At 49.7% G+C, this 18,882-nt stretch overlaps 7 protein-coding genes across 7 annotated transcripts; 2 read left to right on the plus strand and 5 right to left on the minus strand.

Moving 5' to 3' along the window:
- The first annotated feature begins 4,153 nt into the window (after nucleotides 1-4,153).
- On the plus strand, nucleotides 4,154-6,040 carry PSV08DRAFT_192895 (amino acid permease/ SLC12A domain-containing protein). Its single transcript, XM_014222772.1, has one exon. It carries the CDS (start codon nucleotides 4,234-4,236, stop codon nucleotides 5,854-5,856), a length of 1,623 nt encoding a protein of 540 aa, XP_014078247.1. The 5' UTR covers nucleotides 4,154-4,233; the 3' UTR covers nucleotides 5,857-6,040.
- Nucleotides 6,041-6,472: 432 nt separating this feature from the next.
- On the minus strand, nucleotides 6,473-7,282 carry PSV08DRAFT_256137 (uncharacterized protein). The gene has a single exon (XM_014222773.2). It carries the CDS (start codon nucleotides 7,133-7,135, stop codon nucleotides 6,785-6,787), a length of 351 nt encoding a protein of 116 aa, XP_014078248.1. The 5' UTR covers nucleotides 7,136-7,282; the 3' UTR covers nucleotides 6,473-6,784.
- A 545-nt stretch (nucleotides 7,283-7,827) lies between these two features.
- Nucleotides 7,828-9,457, minus strand: PSV08DRAFT_397964 (uncharacterized protein; the record flags this gene model as incomplete). Its single annotated transcript, XM_014222774.2, has 7 exons — nucleotides 7,828-8,243; nucleotides 8,402-8,466; nucleotides 8,515-8,737; nucleotides 8,793-8,943; nucleotides 9,025-9,104; nucleotides 9,155-9,211; nucleotides 9,256-9,457. 7 exons carry the CDS (start codon nucleotides 9,455-9,457, stop codon nucleotides 7,990-7,992), a joined length of 1,032 nt encoding a protein of 343 aa, XP_014078249.1. The 3' UTR covers nucleotides 7,828-7,989.
- A 1,788-nt stretch (nucleotides 9,458-11,245) lies between these two features.
- Nucleotides 11,246-12,356, plus strand: PSV08DRAFT_1972 (uncharacterized protein). Its single transcript, XM_014222775.2, has one exon. The coding sequence runs from the start codon at nucleotides 11,489-11,491 to the stop codon at nucleotides 12,200-12,202; it is 714 nt and encodes a 237-aa protein (XP_014078250.1). The 5' UTR covers nucleotides 11,246-11,488; the 3' UTR covers nucleotides 12,203-12,356.
- Nucleotides 12,357-12,510: 154 nt separating this feature from the next.
- PSV08DRAFT_397966 (uncharacterized protein) lies at nucleotides 12,511-13,289 on the minus strand (the record flags this gene model as incomplete). Its single annotated transcript, XM_014222776.2, has 1 exon — nucleotides 12,511-13,289. The coding sequence occupies exon 1, from the start codon at nucleotides 13,195-13,197 to the stop codon at nucleotides 12,511-12,513; it is 687 nt and encodes a 228-aa protein (XP_014078251.1). The 5' UTR covers nucleotides 13,198-13,289.
- Nucleotides 13,290-14,079: 790 nt separating this feature from the next.
- On the minus strand, nucleotides 14,080-15,417 carry PSV08DRAFT_256151 (RNA ligase/cyclic nucleotide phosphodiesterase). Its single transcript, XM_014222777.1, has 3 exons — nucleotides 15,151-15,417; nucleotides 14,857-15,100; nucleotides 14,080-14,807 (listed from the first exon to the last, which is right to left on the minus strand). The coding sequence occupies exons 1-3, from the start codon at nucleotides 15,271-15,273 to the stop codon at nucleotides 14,200-14,202; spliced, it is 975 nt and encodes a 324-aa protein (XP_014078252.1). The 5' UTR covers nucleotides 15,274-15,417; the 3' UTR covers nucleotides 14,080-14,199.
- Nucleotides 15,418-17,551: 2,134 nt separating this feature from the next.
- PSV08DRAFT_256168 (RNA polymerase Rpb5, C-terminal domain-containing protein) lies at nucleotides 17,552-18,795 on the minus strand. The gene is made up of 3 exons (XM_014222778.2): nucleotides 18,637-18,795; nucleotides 18,505-18,587; nucleotides 17,552-18,453 (listed from the first exon to the last, which is right to left on the minus strand). The coding sequence occupies exons 1-3, from the start codon at nucleotides 18,715-18,717 to the stop codon at nucleotides 17,913-17,915; spliced, it is 705 nt and encodes a 234-aa protein (XP_014078253.1). The 5' UTR covers nucleotides 18,718-18,795; the 3' UTR covers nucleotides 17,552-17,912.
- Nucleotides 18,796-18,882: the final 87 nt, after the last annotated feature.

Consider the following 18,882-nt stretch of genomic DNA (forward strand, 5'->3'; position numbering starts at 1 on the left):
AGACATTGCCACTTCACGGAAGACGATCGTCATCGGCCAGGGGAGAAACGGGGAACGCACGTCCATAATCAGTCGACGATAAAAGTACAGATCGACCTGTTTACTCCTAACTTAGACGTGTCATGTCTGACCCTAGTAAGGAGTGACGTCGATCTCAAATCATCCTAGCACTCTTGTACCTGGCGGATCGTCTTGACTGGTTGCTACCGAGCGCGGAGACTCCGTTGGGGCTGTTGATCTCGAAACGTGCCGGTTAAAATGCCCCTTGCATTTAGAAAGTGAACAGCCACAAAATGTAAATCTATGCCGGACGTTTAGCTGTAAACGGTATGGATATGACATTTAGCACGGCATTCTTTACACATTAAGCATCTTTTGGCTGCGCGCCGGCGCGTAGACTTGCCACAGTGTATGCGTACGCCATGTATGACCGTATTGCCAGCCATGCACAGGAACTATGGTATTCTCAATGCCCTCTCATAGGACAGTAGGATACCATCTAGATACTGTGGCTGTGGTCTTGGTGACGTCGATGGAGCCGAGAATCGGCTAAGTACATGGCCTACAAGGTCGCATAGTACTCATCTCCGGCAACTTGACCAAGTCAAACCTGTACAAAAAGCATTGTTCGAACCCCATGTTCACGGAAAACACGGCTGTATATCTAGTGAATGCATCAATGCGACATGGAATGTGGAATCGTATCGTGATCACCCCCTTTGTGAACCCAAAGGTCAAGCATGTGGACGCGAGACCCAGAATTAGCCTACATCATACGGTCAAATGAGCGTAAATTTTCTTTCTTTAGCAGTTGGTAGATCTTCGGGAGATGGTCGTTGACAACGGTGAAAAGTGGCGAAAGTAGTGCTGTCTAGCACTGTCGACACCTCATTGAACCATGCAAGTGGCGGTGATAGGGGTGCATCCAGAACATGATGGGAAACGTGGAGCTAGAGGAGCTACGGCCCATTGACGAATGGGATCTAAGAGCTGGCCTTCAAACAACATGCAGAGAATCAGTAAACCCTGGTGGTGATTCGGTAGCCGAGCGGTATAGCAAGGATGAGGTCTTATAGGTACTTGCAAGCGTCACTGAACTTGTGGATGGTGTGAAGCGCGATTGCCTTGATGCTGTGTAACCTGGGACTGTATGCCATCAATTGTGATTGTTGTTTCGCTTCGAATGTCCCAAGATACATTCTAGGATGTGGTCAGCATGAATAGGGCCGTCTCAGGGGCCGCTGTGCAAAAGGAGGAGGGAACGGAGCGTTGCATGCCCAGCCGGACGTTGCGCCCCACCTGTCTACCACGCTATTCCCTTTGCAGTCTGACAGCCCTTGCTCGCTTGCACCTATCTACGTCACGCCTCATTCTTGTTCCTGGATAGCGCAGCAGGATCTCAACAATTTCATCATTATATTCACCTTGGCCAATCGTTGCTGTCAATTGAGCAACTTAACAGCCTTTTTATCGTGGGCGCTTACGCCACAGAAGTAGCCCAGGGCAAGTCATGAGATTCCTCGCGCCACCGTCTACGCGAGGATAGGATCATACCTTGTGGTGGCGCACGGCCTAAGGAAACTTGGAGCGGACGATCTGGAGGTGGAGGCAATTGGCATGGTGGAGGCTTTGCGACGTGGAAACTTGAGAGTGCTTGGCCAATTGTGCTCCTGCATCATTGTCAAAGAAGGCCATACCCAAGCTGTGCTGCACCAAGGGCAAATTGAGCAAGCCTCGTCATCAATAACTACGTATCGCCCCTATTACGATCGTCTTCCAACAGATCATTTGGTGGAAGGGGTCGCGTGGCCAAAGAGTCCCTGGCCATTACATACACTCACATCAGCAGTATCCATTGATTTCCGCCATCATCCGATTTCAGTTGCCATCAAAAACAAGGATGCTCGTAAAACTTTTCGGACGAAGCTGTGCGGGGTGGGAGGTACATGTGGTCTGACACGACAGCCGTTGGCGAATTATGTAATAGGCACAATGGAGCACCTCCTAACCATCATCACGGTGAGCTCATACGTCGAGGATATGGATGAACCTACAACAAACCCATCCGTGCCTTTGCTGATTCCAACGTTTGTAGATATTCAGCTATTAGAGTACTCCACCTTAATAATGCTTATAGATCTCCCAGCTTACTTTCCACCAGGCAAACATCGGTGCCACTTCTTTTGACCACACTGATAGCGTCGGTCCCTTGCCCCAAGCCCAACACACTGAGCACACTGTTTGATAGAGCTATGAACAACAACTGGTAGTATCACTTTGTGTCAATTACATTTGACGATTGGATCTAATCTTCATTCAACGCTCACTGGAAGGGGGCTAACGAAAACAGCATACAAATAGGCATTGTGGCCTCTCAAACGGGTACCTTCCTAATATCCATATCTTGTCCGAAGGACACTTTCCCCCAAAAGACATGAAATTGAGATCTTTCATTTAGCGCGCGTAATCAATTGATAGTGGGTGAGCTTCAACTCGACAAATTCCAGTCCTGACCATACGTGATTCGCCAGACGTTCCCTGTAAACGTAGGGATCACTAATTGAGGTATGTCAACTTCTGTCTTGGACATTCATAATTTCTCCCAATCACAACCGTTGGCTCCAAGTGAAACCTACAGTCCATGTTCTTGACTCGTCTGACGTGTGCTCCGTAACGCTATATTACCCTAATCACACGTACTGGACGCATTTTGACTTGATGAAATATCTCAGCAAGAATATCATGATGTCAATATCTCTATCAAATAGCCTTTTCCGGTCAACATCTCATTAAGTAGGCTGTGGGATGTTTGCCTGGTAAACCAATGAGCTGTGCCAAATGTCGGTTGGTAAATCGCTGCGTGTACTATAGACATAGCCATATATCAGCAATCAGAAAATCCATTTGTATGCTCATATGATTGGTTAGTATCTATCACAATGTTCTATATTGAGAAGAGATGGTGGCAACAGGGACATGTTCGAGGCGAGGACACAAGCAATTTAGTTAGCAGAACTAATGCACAACCCCCAGATTTCTCCAGAATGCATGCAGATACCAAGTGCTCCCCAGATTGAGCACCGACGTGTTGGGCCGGTGCGGCGAGTTTTCGGCTGCGAATCAGTTTCAGTGCACCAGCCGCACTACACTTTCTGGGGCAGATGAGTTCGTACAATCTGGGGACTAGTTTACACTACGACCAATTTGTGACTAGTAGCTAATGTTTTCTCCAGGTTTTGAGAAAAAGGAGGCTACATATGGTCTCTATCATCAACGCATACTTTAGATACTGATGCCGTAGGAGGAATGCGGTCAGGTAATGATTCCTCAAACACCTTTACGGTTCGCATCTTTTCAAATTTGATCGTCTTAGAAAGGCCCTCATAATGGATCCTCTTTGTTTTCAGATGCTCGGACATGCCGTGTCCCCTAGTCAAATTCGTCGTCGCCAATTTGCACGTGGCTCAAAGGCAAGAGACTACATCACATGACAAGCTCAACGTTGTACTATCGGAAGTGGCCGTGGGATGTTGCATGAAAATTTTGTGCGAGGAAAGGATTCTCACCAGGCTTCCAACAGTGATAGTGAGTCAAATCGATTGAAAACATATCCCCTGAAATGTCGTGATAGAGTCAACATCATGCTGGAATAGAGTAGCATCTGATTCGCGCAACGCCAAGGCCCTCATCCGACAAAGGCCCGGCCCTCACGCTAAACCCAAAGGCATTCAGCCGCCACCGCATTCCCCGACGTTGACACAGCTAAACTGCAGATTTTTCCAGCTAGAAACCGTCGGGACCTGGGCGGGCTACATTTCCGTCGTTAATCCCGTAGATAAGCAACGCACTTGTACGTTCGCGTGCAAGCCGAATACAAATTAGGAGCCGCAGACCCGCTCGTAGCCGTCTCGAAAATTTCGATCATGCTACTGTCACGGTTCAGCCTGCGCGCAAATGCAACCAAGTCGCCCCCCTCCATGTGGACCTAGGATGAAAATTTGGACAGTCGACGGGTTTTCCAGAGCGTGGAGTATGCCGACGGCTAACGAGATGGGTCATTGGAGTGTTCGACGATGACTCCACTGTTGGGGTCGTCAATTTTGATTGATATATTGTCCTTGGTCCTGGCTTCTTTGCGCTTCATCTTGATCGAACACACTGCAATTCTTTCGTTGTTGTCTTTCCATCGTCAAGCCCAAGCGCCGGGTCCACCGCTGACGCATCAACAACATCATGGCATCCGCTGCTGATCAAATTACGCCCAAGATGGACCAGCGTTCAGAGAAATCGCTTTCTCACTCAGGAAGCGATGTCGAGAAGCAGGCTGCCCCGCCCAAGGAGGAGTTGCAGCGCAAGCTGTCCTCCCGACACTTGCAGTTCGTCGCTATCGGTGGAACGGTAGGAACTGGTGTCTTCATCGCCAGCGGAGGCTCAATTGCAACTGCTGGCCCTGCTGGAGCACTCTTGGCTTATGTCTTCGTCGGTACCCTGGTCTACTCTGTCATGCTCAGCTTGGCTGAGATGGCTACTTACCTACCCATCTCCGGTGCATTCACTCAGTACGCTGCTCGATTCGTTGATCCCTCGCTCGGCTTCTCCATGGGATGGATCTACTGGTTTTCTTGGTCAATCACCTATGCGCTCGAGCTCACAGCTGCCGGCCTCATCATCCAATGGTGGAACTCTGACCTCAGCATCGGCATCTTCATCACAATCTTCTGGGTTCCCATCACCGCTGTGAACTTCTTGCCAGTCGACATCTTCGGAGAGTTCGAGTTTTGGTTTGCCCTGATTAAAGTCGTCGCCCTCGTTGGATTCTGGATTTACGCCATCTGCATGAACGCTGGTGTTGGCGCCCAGGGTTACATTGGCTTCAAGTACTGGAACTCACCTGGCGCTTTCGCCCCGTACATTGCTGAGGGACCTGTTGCAAAGTTTGTTGGTTTCTGGGCCGTTCTGATCCAAGCTGGTTTTGCCTACCAGGGTACCGAGCTCTGCGCTATTGGTGCGGGCGAGTCCGCCAACCCACGTGTGACTATGCCCAAGGCCATTCGCAAGACTTTCTGGAGCATCTTCATCCTCTTCGTTTTCACCATCTTCTTTGTCGGTATCTTGATTCCCTATGACAATGAAGCCCTCCAAATTGGCGACACTAATGCTGGATCCTCACCAATGGTCATCGCCTTCCAGCTCGCCGGTGTATCTGCTCTTCCCGACATCTTTAATGCCGTCTTGCTCACTGTTGTTCTTTCTGCCGCTAGCTCCAACGTTTACTCTGGAAGCCGCATTCTCGTAGGACTTGCAGAGGAAAAGTGCGCCCCTGCTTTCCTCAAGGCCGCCAGCAAGCGTGGAGTTCCATACTGGGCAACCTCCGTAACCGCCGCCATGGGTCTGCTAGCCTACATGAACCTCAGCTCCAACGGCGAGCAAGCCTTCAACTGGCTCCTGAACATTGTCTCCGTTGCTGGTTTCATTGCCTGGACATGTGTCTTGATCTGCCACATCGCCTTCATGCGTGCGCTCAAGGCCCAGAACATCGACCGCGACACCCTTCCATTCAAGTCTTGGGGAGGACGCCCTCTCGCCATCTACGGTGTTACCTTCTGTGCCATCATCACCATCACCCAAGGTTTCACCGCATTCGTTCCTTGGAGTACTGAGGATTTCTTCATTGCATACATCAGTTTGATCCTTTTCACTGTCCTTTACGTCGGACACAAGATCGTTACCCGAAGTAAATTCATCAACCCCGCGGACGCCGACATCCACACTGGAAAGTTTGAGGACGAGATCTCCGAGACCTGGGAAGAGTCCTCTGCCAGCGGCTGGAAGAAGATTGTGAACAAGTTTCTTTAATTTCTGATGTCTTTGTATATTCTAAATGTTGGGCTTGAATAACAAAAGTGCTTTTTGGGAGCGTTTATCGAGGACCGCATGGCGCAGCGTTAGGGGGTGTACGATTGCATTGCATGGCGTCTGTTATTCTGTTTCTTAACTTCGTCGAACCGATACCAATGTTAATGTTCTGAAAGTTTTCACAGCATGTTCTTCACCTTGCCTCAATCATGTGCCTACAAGAGTGAAAAGTTATTAGTGTTATGCCATACTACACAAGTGTTGGACTGACAAAGGGCTTTAAATCTTCAGGAGAAAACATTCGATAGCCAACAGGTAATCGTATCATAAGAGCCTAATGGTACATCACGACTTTGGAAGCGCCACCTCCTGCCTCAGCCTCCTTCCCGTTTCGCCAGTTGAACAGCCACCACAGCATGGCTATGCACCGCCACACGATGAGGCTCAGCCATCTCGGTACCGGAAAATCTCTTCACAAACACCAGGTCAGCTTGGGATGAAGCAAAGCACAATCACTGCGTAATCTGCCACTCAGGATGAGAAACCTATAGCTTTAACATAACGTGAACCATATGCCCAGCTCACTGACATCTCCATCACCGTCAAGCAGCATGATCGCAGAAACGAAATACATTACACCGCTAGTTATCGTGCAAAGCTACGTAACAAAAATCCACCAAAACACGGGGGGGGGGGGGTATCATGAAAACACTCCATGATCAGCAACCATCGCCACCAATTCATCTACAATAATGAGCATAAGCTAGAACAAAAAAACCAACACCATTCACATCCATCATACCACAACCCATTTTCGCATAAAACAAACAAATCCTTTTCCCCCCCACGGCGCGCCCCCTAAAAGATGCCATCATCCCAGCCTCCCAATTTTTTCCATCCCCATCCCCATCCCCCATCCTGCCCCATTTCACCCCCACAGCCTCACAACCTCGAGCACCCCGAACCCCACAACGCCGACCTGCAACGCGCCCATCGATGGCACGAACCTCGCCATAGCCGCGCTCTCAGTCTCGGTGTCATTTTCAGAGTTTGAATGTCCTCCTTTGGGCTTTTTGGGCTTTGTAGCCCTTTTGTCATTTTTCTTGTTGTCGTTGTTGTTGCTACGGGCGGCGAGGTGCGAGTGCGCGTCTGTGTAGGCGTGGGCGGCGCGGGCGATGAGTGCTTCGTTGCATTGTTCGATTGATGCGCCAGTGAAGGGGGAGGAGGGGGTTGCTGTTGCGAGGGTGGCAAGGAGGAGGGTTGATAGTATCAATTTCATCTTTGATATGGTAACGTTTTTTTTGATTGGTGTTGGTCTTTGACGATGAGAGATTGAGGTGCAGGAGCGTTTTCACCCACGGGTAGGTGCTTTATTTAATGGTAAGAAGGATTCTTGACTAAAGTGCTTGGTATCAATGCTGTTGGTGGCTTCAACACCGACTGACTGGTGGACTGGCAGAAGGAAATACCAAGGCGCACATTGTTATATACTACTACTCATCCCAAGATGCAAATCGCATGGCCCTTTTGCCCAAACCGATTTGTTCATACCCTTTACAACACAGCCCTTCTGCACTGCCTGATGTTTCGTGATCGCCGTTGAATAACACAGCCTCATTAAGGCCAACCGCGACACACATGATATTAGGCCAGCGGTCTGTAACTTGATAGGATTCAGACCAATCAGAGATAAGGTGAGCGATCTCCGCAATCCATGAAATTTAGGCTTACAGCTTGGCTTTCTTAGCGTGTCAGCTGAATAGGTTAACGATCCTATGTCGGAGTGTTAAAAACATGCTTTGCCAAGCTTCTAGACTAGCAGTTCAGCTGGGAACACATAGTAGCATTTCCTGCAAATGCTTAGTGTGTCACCAATGAACCTTGGTGGAAAAGAGTTGTGTGGGCCCTCCGCACGAGCAATCCTCATTGTGAAGCAGGATTGCCGAGATTTGAACTGTCGCAGACTGGATTGTGGACGGCAATGTTGTTCGCATTTACGAAATACTATCCTCGTCCAGCTACAAAGAGACTGTTGCCTAAAAATTGTTGGAACTTTGAACCAGGCTGTGTATGGTCCTCAGTTGTGCCCTTCTGCATAATGAACCAGCCGTGTTCCAATGCTGAGCACGGTCCTTATGAACGTGACGACCCGTATGATACTGAGACCTTTTGCTTATCATCTGCATCCATTCGCACTCTGTTTCCGGAGGGGGGTACACTAGAGAGGCGGATTTCGCGGGTTCGGGCTCGCGATGATGGAGAAGTGATACCTCGCATTGCGGCAGGAAAGAGTTGTCGCGCTAAGGGTCGGATAGCTGGGATGCTGACGGATATAATTCCAAGACTGCACTCACTCACGCTCAATATGAGACATGGTACGCTCTTATCTGCAGACCTCAGTCAGCCACTTCTCTCTCGCTGTCAGTCTGATCAACTGTTTCTTGATATGTGCTGATGTGAATCTTTCAAGTGAAGACATCGAGAAACATCATTGGTGCTTTGGCAAACGCCAAGATGATATTTGTAATGAAAGAGGACTTCTTACAAGTGATATCCAAAGCATGGAGATTGTGCAGAAAGCCAATGCGAATCATTCCTACTATGCACGCACTACTCATACTCAGTACATGTTGAACTTGGAATCATGGGATTGCATACCTTGCACCCCCTCCTAATAGCATACAAAGGATGATGCGTTGCTTTCGTGACATGTCCAATCTCCAAAAGTATGGCAAAGGAAGTACACAAAGGGCAATATCAGTGATTACGTTCACGGCCGAACTCGCGTACAAATAGGCGACATAGTCAATACACTTGCGTTCGATCGTAAACTCCCAAGCTCCATAGTATGGGATACATTGAAAAAAGGTAACGAAGACACCTATGCGCAGAAGAGTCAGTGGTGATAATTTGAAGTGGTGATTGATGCGCCTTACCTGTGACCCACAAGCCAACAACGGGAAACATTGTCACGTACATGCACGTGTGGAATTTTTGATCCGGGACGAAACGAAAATAGGAGGATATAATGGCGAGTTTCGTCAATGCGATCGCACAGGCGTATAAAATCTGGCAAATATAAAGATCCTACTTCCTGTTAATGTCATCGAGTCACATAGATAATATCTTTATGAAGTACTCAAATCACAAGGAGAAAGGCTCACATACCAAGACAATACGCTTCAACTTCTCAAGGATGTCCAGTAGAGGAAGGAGCCAGATATGTTGACCAAGCCCGTGAGTAGTTGCTGTTGCGGCGTTACTAATTATTACTCCACTTCAACGGGACCTCACTTACATACGATGCATGCCGCGGCCAGAGCTACCGTGAATAACGCGGCAAATATGATGAGAACTAGATTGCGTTAGCGAATAAATACAAAAATGTCGTATACATACCATCATCAAAGAATATTTTGTGAATGTATATGAGTCGTGCAACTATGCGTAAAGCAACAGTCAAGAGTACAAGGACAATTATTATGGTACATGGTATCCTGACAAGGGGTATGTTGGATGAAGTGTCCTGGAAATTGAACTGGCTGAGGTCGAACTTGTAACCACCAAAGAGCGAAGTGTCATTACCGAGTGGACTTGACATTGTGTAATGGCTCCAAACTGGCTCTGGTCGGAAATATAGGTATAGTCAGGGCGGATCCTACCCTGATATCAGTGTGCCTACAAAGAGACCAGGCCAGTGCAGGCTCAGGGGGGCGTTTGGCATAAAGGTACAGAGGTGTGTTATTTTGGGTCAGTGCGTACGTAGTGGACGTGACATCTAACTGGACTCCTAAGTCGTTCGCCTATCATCAATAGCGGCATCCAGGGTTTAGTGTCCTCGGTGTTGAACCAAAATGATCGACGACGAAAACAATGACTCGCATGTACGACCAATTGTGTAATGGCGGAAGTGACTAGAGAATAACCTCTGCAGGTTTCGAATGTGAGTATAACTCTGGTTCGGACGGCTAGTTATATGTAAGCGCGGCATGGGAAAGTTAATTGTCCCCAGATTCTCCTGAGATGACCGACCCAGCAGTAGGCTCATAATCCAGAAGCCCGCAAGCCCGTCTGTTGGGCGAGTGATGGCTGGGTTGCACAAATGAAGTTTCGCAAAGCTGCATCCGTCCAACCTTCGGCGCTCAACAGCATCTATATTAAGATGTCGTAGGATAACGATACCAATCATCAGATGAGCTGCCTGGTGAGCTGGTTGTCATTTTCGAAATATGCTTGAAAACAAGACATCTTGCTCAAGAACAGGATATATTTCCAGAACACGTTCATCTGTTTTGTTTGTGCTTGATGGCAGCCGCACCAGCTTTCACGGAGACACGGAGACACGGAGACACGGAGACGGCCGCAGGATTAAGAGGCGCTTATGGGCACCGGCTTATTGTTTCTTTTGTTAGTGCAAGTGATAGTTTCCGGTACGCCAGAGCTTGCCCATGTCGACGGTTCGTTGGAAACAACCGCGACTGGCGACTGACGACTGCAGGGCCAGCCATGCATCTCGGCGATGGTTGAAACAAGAGAGCGACGGCGTTGGCGGGCAGAGCGAGATGAGATGTGAGGTAGGTGTGTGTGTGTGGGTGGGTGGGTGTTTGTGTGGCTGGAGAAAGCCTCAGGACGAAAGCGGGAGGGTCAGGTTCTACTCGCCTTCCAACCCCAGATTCGGGGCAAGCGTCCCGTCAGCCGGCCTCTTCCATCTGTCAACTGCCAACTGGTGCTCCGCGCTGATTACTTACAAATCCTCCCGACTACTCCATGCAAGTACCATATACCAACTACATGCTTTAGCACCTCCGATTGCCGTGAAGCTGACACGCGCCTCTTGGTGCAAGTATTACTTGACAAACGTTGATCTGGACGTCATGGCCGATCCGCCTTCTCCGCAAGCAGCCAAAATAACGCCGAGCCGTTGTCTGTCACGATGCTCGCACTCGCAAACGGCAGAAGATCATCACGGGCTTATCTTTCCTGTCGCTGGCAGGTTACGTGATAATAGCAGCAGTCTGGTCCGACAACTCAGATGGGAACATCATCGCCCCCCATGCTCTATCTCTGACGACTGGTTGCTCGCTGCTGGTTGCTGCCCATTCTTGGCTTCTCTACCATCTCGCCGCGAAGCCCCGGCCGCCGCGTAACCCCTCAGTACTATCCTAGGCTCTTTAGCCACCCATTCGGAGCCACTCCGGAATGCTACCACACTCTCACAGGTACTTTGGCTGAGCACTCGGGCGCCAAGATGGAGTGATTCGAAATCTTGCTGAGGAGAAGGGTGGCTATGTCCAGGACAAGACGCGCTACAAGTGCCGGGTCCAATTGAGCGATGAACGCTACGCCAATGCCTATGCTTGCGCACCAGGATTACCGGGTACACTTCACCAGGCTGTACATCGCGCCCTAGGCGAGATCGCCATAAATGTTCAGAAGTGGGGTACCTCCAAGGTGATCTTGTTTTTAAACAGGTTGATAAAGGTCGGGGCTCCCTTGGCTACTAATCTTGATGCAAACAGCAAGATCGTCACATGACGGCACATAGTAATCTCATACATTAATATATCCTCTATCTGCAGGATTAGCTTGCCCTCAGATCCGTCCATATCTTACAGCCATAATCTCTGCCGCCATGGCCAATTTCGCGCACCGTGTCTTGTATGTGGTGAGAGACAAGGACGATGATGACCCGAAGCCAGGACCACCGCCACCCAAAGAAACAAACTCTGCTCAAGCCGCCTCAGGAGCTCTACCCATCGCGACCGGATCCCTGGCCAGTACTGTCCCATCATCGACATCTACAACATTGCCAACATCAGGATTATCGGGAACATCGGGAACATCGGGATACTCAGAAGGATCGGGGTCATCAAGGAATAGCTTCGGCCCGGCAGAAAGTGCAGGAATCGGTGTCGGAGTCGCCCTTGCGCTACTGGCCATAGCCCTAGGAGCATGGTTCTTTATACGGCGCAGACGAAAGCGCAGACTGAGGAAAGCCTCGCTCGGCTCATCGACGCCTGATACCGAAGCCGGCCTCGCAAACAAAGAATACGGCCCACCCAGCATCAAAGAGATGGAAGCCGAGAGACGAGCATCCGAGCTAGCTGCCCACATGGGCCCAGTCGAAGTTCCAGGCGACCCAGAGTTCGTGGCCGAGCTGGAAGGCTCGAATGCCGCCATCGGGGCGGTCGCAGAGAAGAAAGATCGCGAGCGTCTTTTTGCTGATGCGCCGCTCGATGAACCAGGTGACCGTGATGAGTTTGGCTTCAGCAGGAATAACAGCAGGAGCGATGTCAAGGGCGGCATCGATTTCAAAGGCTCCAACGTCAAGAAATCTGACTCCTAGCGGGAAAGGGGGGAGACGCACCGCCGCTGAATTCCCTCCCATAATCCGTAAGTAGATGGCGAACGGTTTACGAATATACAACGAATTTCTCTTATTTCCCTTTAGCTTTCTAGGTCTTTAAGAGGGCTTTAGTTTTTTATTGTTTATTTTTCCAAGTCCAGAAGAACGGTAGGGAGAAAAACGCGGGTTTGAAACGGGCGTTTCTGGACATTCTTCTACTAGCTCAGCATACATTACATGCGTCGTATTTGCTTGTATGATTGAGAGATGGTTTTTTCTGTGTCGGTCTTCGTTTGGGGGGGCATGCTTCAAGGCATGTGTCCGGCTGGAAAGTGGGCGGTTGCAGGCGGCGATATCGGCGAGGCGCCTCGCGAAGAGAGATCCCACGACGAGCGCAGCAGCGGAGACACATCGCCGCGAATGGTTCCTGGCGGCGATACCATCAACAGCGGTACACTCCACCGCGTCACTTCGTTATTCGGCTGTGTGGGATCGGCCTCGGATACCGTGTTCCAGTCTTTCCATTGCTTCAGCCTTTGCACATACAGCTCTTCTGCTTCTTCCGGCGCATTCTGGGGTTTGCCAGCTCCGTCTACTTCTTGGGGACGAGTATCGCCATGGAGCTCGGGTGTTTGTCCTGCGTCGAGCTCATGGATTATATGAGCGTCGACTTCGACGGGTGGAGGAGGTGGTAACGTTGCTACTGGCAGAACGGGCGGGGGCGCGTGCGGCCACCAAGTCTTCTCTTGCTGTGCTTCGACACCTGCTTCTGGTGTTTGGTGTTGCAATCTCTGGGCAAGAATGCGGTTCCGTCGTCTGATGGCCAGGAAAGCGAGGACGGCGATGAGGACGACTGATACAGAGCACGCTATACCGATTGCAATACCGCGCTTGATGCCGGGAAGCGCTGATTCGGCTTCCTCGAGCTTTTCCGCTCTAGTTGACAGCGATTGCGTTGATTGTAGCGTATGCGATAGGATTGGGAGCGTGACCATTGTTCAGAGAATGTTCGATTCGATGATCTGTAACAATAGTAGAGCAGGAACGAATGCGAAAAGCTTGAAGGAATATGATATGCATCTTTTGTTCAAGGCGGCTAGCCATTCGAAAGACTTGCCGTAACAACATTGGGCAGGTGGCTGCGGCGCAGCTGTGTGAATCTGGACAATATGCTGCAACCGCGGCCCTTGTCACCCGAACCATGCGGGAGATGGCTTTGGCGGTTACAGCAGAGATGGGGGCGGAAATGCGCTCGTCTGAGCCAACCAAGTGTCCCCCGCATGAGGCAGTGCTGCATGCTTGGAACCCCAAATTCAGCCTGCGCGACGGCGTTGCGACAATTTTCAGGTGGTTGGGAGTAATAGAAACCATCGTCGTGCCAGAGGTAAAAGGCCGAAAGCTACCATGATAGACGAGGCGGTGCAGTGGCTACGACATTGTCATGTGCGGTGCGAATAGAATCATGCCCCAAGATCATGACCAGGGCATCTAGGTACTGACCCCATATTACATTGCCGCATCTCTCGGGTTAGGCGTTCTTCACCCACAAATCCCGAATTTGACATCACACTCCCGTCCTTTCGGGAGCCGCTGGACCCACAGTCATTTTGTTTTCCGTGCTTTCGTGATCATTGGCCTGTTGATGAAGAGCGGCGGGCCTGCAGGCGTATCAGCCTCGCTGTTCGCCTACTACACCCAAACCAAGCTCTAGTCTGCAGTGTGGAGCAATCGTTATCCACCCGCCCCCGCCTGCACAAGCTATTGGACAAAGCTCACCACAAGCTTAGCGACAATGCGTCGTCGGTAGCTTGGAATGTGCATAATGCTGTCATGGCGCTCTGGTATAAGGTGAGCACAGTATCTATCGGAGAGGTTGTAATCAGAGGCGGTCAATGAGATTTGACCTGGAGTTCGCTTGGAAATACTGAAAAAGCATGTTGCTTCGATATAGCTGCTGCATGATCGTCGTGATCGTCTAACCGTCTCACAGCAGCACGTCAATAACCTTTCCCTTGGTGCACCGCTTCTCCACCGCCATACCAGAGCGTGCCCGTGCCACAGTGCAGTCCCTTCTCCTGTCCCAAATTGAACTCTCCTCCGTCAGGAATCTTGCCGTCGTTATGCTCCGGCCAAAATTCCTTCTGGAGCCATTCATTAATCTCCTCAATTTTACTGACCAGAGCCTTGATCTTTTCCGGATCGGAGGCGCCTTGGTCGGTTTCAAAGTCCTTGGAATAGATGAACCGGCCGATGGTGAGGTGGCTTGACGGCACGACATAGCGAGACTCGACATTCAAGCCTGCATCGCGGCATAGAGAAAACATGTCTCGGCGGAGGTGGTGGTATGTGAACTTGTCATCCTCTAGGGTGCGGCCGTCGTGTAGTCCTTCTCCGGCCGCCGGTACGAAGCTCAAAGCCAGCGCTGAAGCATCATACCCAATCAAAGGCTTGATGAGACGCGCGCGGTGAGCATAAGTGTAGTCGGTCATGGCTGGAATCTTGTCTCGCACACTGTCCACTAGCTTTTGGATCTCTGGGGCAGTCTTCGAGTGTGTCACTTCTAAAGCCGTGATATGGAGGTTGTCCCGCGGCATAAGCCAAAGGTCTTATTACGTCAGCTTTTCTATCCTCGATAGCTACCGGTTGTTACTTACTAGGTGCGACGGTGCGTAGCTCTTGCTGCACTCGATGTATCAAGTCTTTGACGTTGTGCGTTGGCCGCCCCCAGAAAACGAAGCAGTGACGCGGATCCTCGAACCCAGGTTCAATGCTGGGATCGCACTTTCGCAAAAGAATCTGATCTATGATGACGCCGGGAAAATCTTTTTGAAGCATTTTGGCTTTCTGCTGAGAGTTTCTTGTGATGCGGTGTAGCTGGTACTTTTCTTGGATCCTTGCCTACGATAGCTGCTCAGCATGCTAAAGATCCAACGTTAGGATCCTCTTACCGGATCATCTTCACAAGCTGCAATCAATGCATCATATGGATTGCTAAAAGCTGAAGTTGAGATACCGCTAAGGTCCTCAAAAGTGTTGGCCTGATTTGCCGGAGCTGGTACGTTGCTGGACATGATGGCTCTCTCAATGATATATCCGGGACGCGGCGGTAGTATGTAATGGATCAATTGCAATCAGCAGAACTTGTACTTGTACTTGCACCTGTACCTGCTCAGCTCTGGCCACGTAAGATACGAGGTGTACAGTCTGAAGGGCGTGGAAAAAGGAACAAGCTAAGCAGGCTGCAGGTACTACTTGACTCGACCATTGCCGTACCAATACCCTCCCCACCTTGATAACCTATCAGCGTCGTGAGGCTATGCCTACTTCAAACAGCCTGCTGCATGCTCTCGCTCTGGACTTGCTAGCTTAGTAACAGACAATAGTTCCATCTCTATCACTGACCCAAAATTGGTTTGAGTATGCACTCGTGTTATGAGTCGCTGCTGCGGGGCAGTGACATGGCGCATCTCACCCACGTGTTTTCGCTCTACAACCGCGAACGCGTCGACGTGTACGTAATACGGAATACTTTATCAACTTTTTTCTTTTGTCCCTTGACCTCCTTCGCTAAGCGTACCAATTGACTTGGCAGCGCGTTTTCTAATCATCGCTATATCTAATACTCACACCGTAGTCCTTGGGGAAAAAGAATGCAAGGAAATACCAATCTAGCGTATAAGGATTTTCTGCGGAAATCGAAACGTTCAAGCAAGCATTTATCAAAAGAAAAATCCTCAGTACAGGAGCCTAATTAGCAATATAAAGGATTATGTCCGCGATTCCACGACCATATCAGCAATCATCAGCGTGTATGGAACAGTATTGAGCTTCTTTTGCTCCAAGACATGCCTCTCAACACACTTATATTGGCTCATGAAAGCCATGATCCAGCAGGACATTTCATTTCAACGGTTGCCATTGAAGCATCTATAATTTCGACTCGAACTAGTAATTCCAGAGCTTTTCGGTCATGGTCTATGACTGCTCACCATAAACGATCTGCAAGAGAGACTACGGTTACACAAGCCGAAATCATCATGAAGTCCAGCCTCATGCAGAGAACTCTACTGGAGCCATTAACATATCAAAGACTGGACCTGAATGCGATGAAGCAAGAGGCAAATCTAAAATTCCGAATGTGCAATTGCGAAAGTGGACATGTCACCAGTCAGGTTGCAATTCAAAAGTGCTCAGCATGTGGACATACCGCTTGCGCATGTTACGCCAATATCATGAAGCACGTGTACGACGAGGCAGTCTTGGGTTTCTTCTAGATATTGTTGCCTCCAGTCATGATGTGCAAGCGGCAGATCCAACTTTAAGCTCGCATCTACGTAGATCAAGCGTGCAAAGCTCAGGACGTCTCGCAGCTATTCTGTATTGACGTAAGCCTTATCAGTAAAGGCCTTACAAGCAAGGACTGTATTTCAGGATGTTCACAGGCGCTCAAATTCCTAGAAGGACTTGTGCATTCCACAGTGACTGCTCAAATACGCTCTGATCATTCTCGGGCTCTGGGACGAACCAGATCGTCACTAACATGCTTATCCTGACAACCAATAAATCTTGAAAACATACCGGCGAATGCACTCGAGCACCTCCTTCGTCAAGGTTGATTTGGAATGTGACCAAGAAGGGTGCGGCCACTGCTCATGAGGACCGTGAAGTAGTAGCGATTTTCAAGAGTGCAACCAAACAGCGTCCTTCGATGTTACATCCAGGATCTTCAGCTGAAGGGCCGATTACACGCATTCACGTGGCTCCCAATGTCATGTCTTTGACTCACCGTGCTCGAGCAAGACTTTATGACCCAAAAAGGAGATGCAAAGAGCGCATGGATACTTGTCGGGGACCACAATGACTTACCTCCCCGGCCATTTACAAATCTGCACTGTAGAATAATGCTAATGTTGCAATAGTATCACCGACCTGCTTGCGCAGCGCTCAATGATTCACTCATAAGATGTCTAGTCAGCTTCGTGTATACAAGACGCATGGCTACACAGAGGTTCAAAGACTCATAAAAGCGGTCTTTTGAAGTCAGCATTGCTTTTCAGAAATAAACGTAACGTATGAGGTCTTGAAGTCCAGCTCAGGGAAGGGTCATTACAGTTATGCAGTACCTGGACTAAGCTAAAGGTGTTAATATCTCAATTTGAGGGCTTGATGCTTTGTAATAGAGTCTGGTTGTATGAGCGTGGATGAGATATGCGACGGGGGTTTGTAGATTATTATGGGCGATGTGACATTGACAATGGCACCACAAGGGACCAAGGTCATTTCAGTGTCTAGCAGTCCTTCTTCTATCTATACTAAATGTGTGTTCGCACAAGAAGGCGTTGAGTATGATTTAGCATGAGAGCTCCAAATTATTAACTGTCTTCCTCAATTCATAGGTATCATAACCGATTTGTTTTCCTGAATGACATTTCTTAGCATGGCCACTGCTTCTTGTCCTTTCGGAGCATACACCTCTCTTCTTTCTCTTTCGGCGGAAAAGACTACCAAACTACAATATCACTTGATTTCAGCTCTTTTTTCTTCGAATGGGACAAACGTTGGTCGCGAAGTGAATTTATTTCGAATAAACTTTGGTCTTTCGCAGATGATATCAAGGGATAAAAAAAGGTAAATTCCGTCTGTTTCGCCAAACGCCTCGCCATATGCATCATCCTGTGTCGATTTCCTCACACCTTTTCGTGACTGCTTTTTAAATGACCCATCGGTAACTAGCATAACGACCTGCTGTCTCGGACTTTCGAATAATCTTTACAACAGCGCCTCTCCTGAGGCCCAAGTACTTTGCAACCGGGTCTGTGGACTGGATTCGGGGTAGTTGGGTCTGCTTCAAACGGTATCGCTGTAGCAGCTGCTGTTTCTCTTGATCGCTCAGCAGCACGTGCTTGGGTACAAGCTCATGCTTTGTGATGTTGACCAGCAGGTCCTGCTCAACAAAGACCTCTACGCCGCCCTTGGGACCGTCGGTGATGCTCGTAGCGCCGCGGAGAAGTCGAATAGCCATACCGGTCATGGCCTTGACGGTGACCATGATTCCGGAGTGGAAGGAGCCGTTGACCAGATGTGCCATGTACTCGCGCAGCTGCTTCATGCCCACGTTCTCGTCGGCATTGAACTCGACCCAGATGGTACCGATGTTGGGAGTGGGGTTGGGGTTCTTCTTGGTCGGAGCGTCGGTGTACTTTGCGATCATTTCCTCAGAGGGCTGGCAGGAAAAGTTGAGGCGCGAGCGGCTGCGAGTAGGTTAGTGCTGGTTAGAGGTGAGGGTGCTGCATGGTGCCTACTCGGGCTCGCCATCTTCGCGCGCATATCTCCGTGAGAACTCCTCGAGCGACATGGTCATGTCGTCCTCAACCACCATGTAACCCTTGAATCGAGTCAGCGCGCAGTCTGGCATTGCTCATGGCGCAACCTACCCGGTCGTTCATCATCTCCTTGGTGGTGCGCCAGACCCTCCAGAGGCGGATCAAGCTTGGGCTGTACTTTTCGCCGTCCATGTTTGCGGTCTCTGGGCTCGAAAGAGGGGTTCGGATACGGATGTGGTGGAGAACGTCGGCGCGAGGGTGGTCGAGGTTGTGTCGCGTCAAAGAAATCTACAGAAGTTCCAAAGGTTCAGGCTTGGCGTGCATGTGCGCTAGCAGCCCTAGCGCCGTTCTTGAGCT

The sequence above is a fragment of the Bipolaris maydis genome, assembly GCF_028858645.1.
Source record: "Bipolaris maydis strain C4 unplaced genomic scaffold PSV08scaffold_1, whole genome shotgun sequence".
Lineage (NCBI taxonomy): Eukaryota > Fungi > Ascomycota > Dothideomycetes > Pleosporales > Pleosporaceae > Bipolaris > Bipolaris maydis.

Bases quoted from the DNA above. Each gene is read 5' to 3' on its own strand.
- PSV08DRAFT_256137 (XM_014222773.2), bottom strand. From the start codon at position 7,135: ATGAAATTGATACTATCAACCCTCCTCCTTGCCACCCTCGCAACAGCA.
- PSV08DRAFT_1972 (XM_014222775.2), top strand. From the start codon at position 11,489: ATGGCCAATTTCGCGCACCGTGTCTTGTATGTGGTGAGAGACAAGGAC.
- PSV08DRAFT_256151 (XM_014222777.1), bottom strand. From the start codon at position 15,273: ATGTCCAGCAACGTACCAGCTCCGGCAAATCAGGCCAACACTTTTGAG. The intron at 15,101-15,150 runs GTAAGAGGATCC...CAGCTATCGTAG, and splicing joins CAGCTTGTGAAGATGATCCG to GCAAGGATCCAAGAAAAGTA. The intron at 14,808-14,856 runs GTAAGTAACAAC...TGACGTAATAAG, and splicing joins GCTACGCACCGTCGCACCTA to ACCTTTGGCTTATGCCGCGG.
- PSV08DRAFT_256168 (XM_014222778.2), bottom strand. From the start codon at position 18,717: ATGGACGGCGAAAAGTACAGCCCAAGCTTGATCCGCCTCTGGAGGGTC. The intron at 18,588-18,636 runs GTAGGTTGCGCC...ACTCGATTCAAG, and splicing joins AGGAGATGATGAACGACCGG to GGTTACATGGTGGTTGAGGA. The intron at 18,454-18,504 runs GTAGGCACCATG...ACCTACTCGCAG, and splicing joins CGCGAAGATGGCGAGCCCGA to CCGCTCGCGCCTCAACTTTT.
- PSV08DRAFT_192895 (XM_014222772.1), top strand. From the start codon at position 4,234: ATGGCATCCGCTGCTGATCAAATTACGCCCAAGATGGACCAGCGTTCA.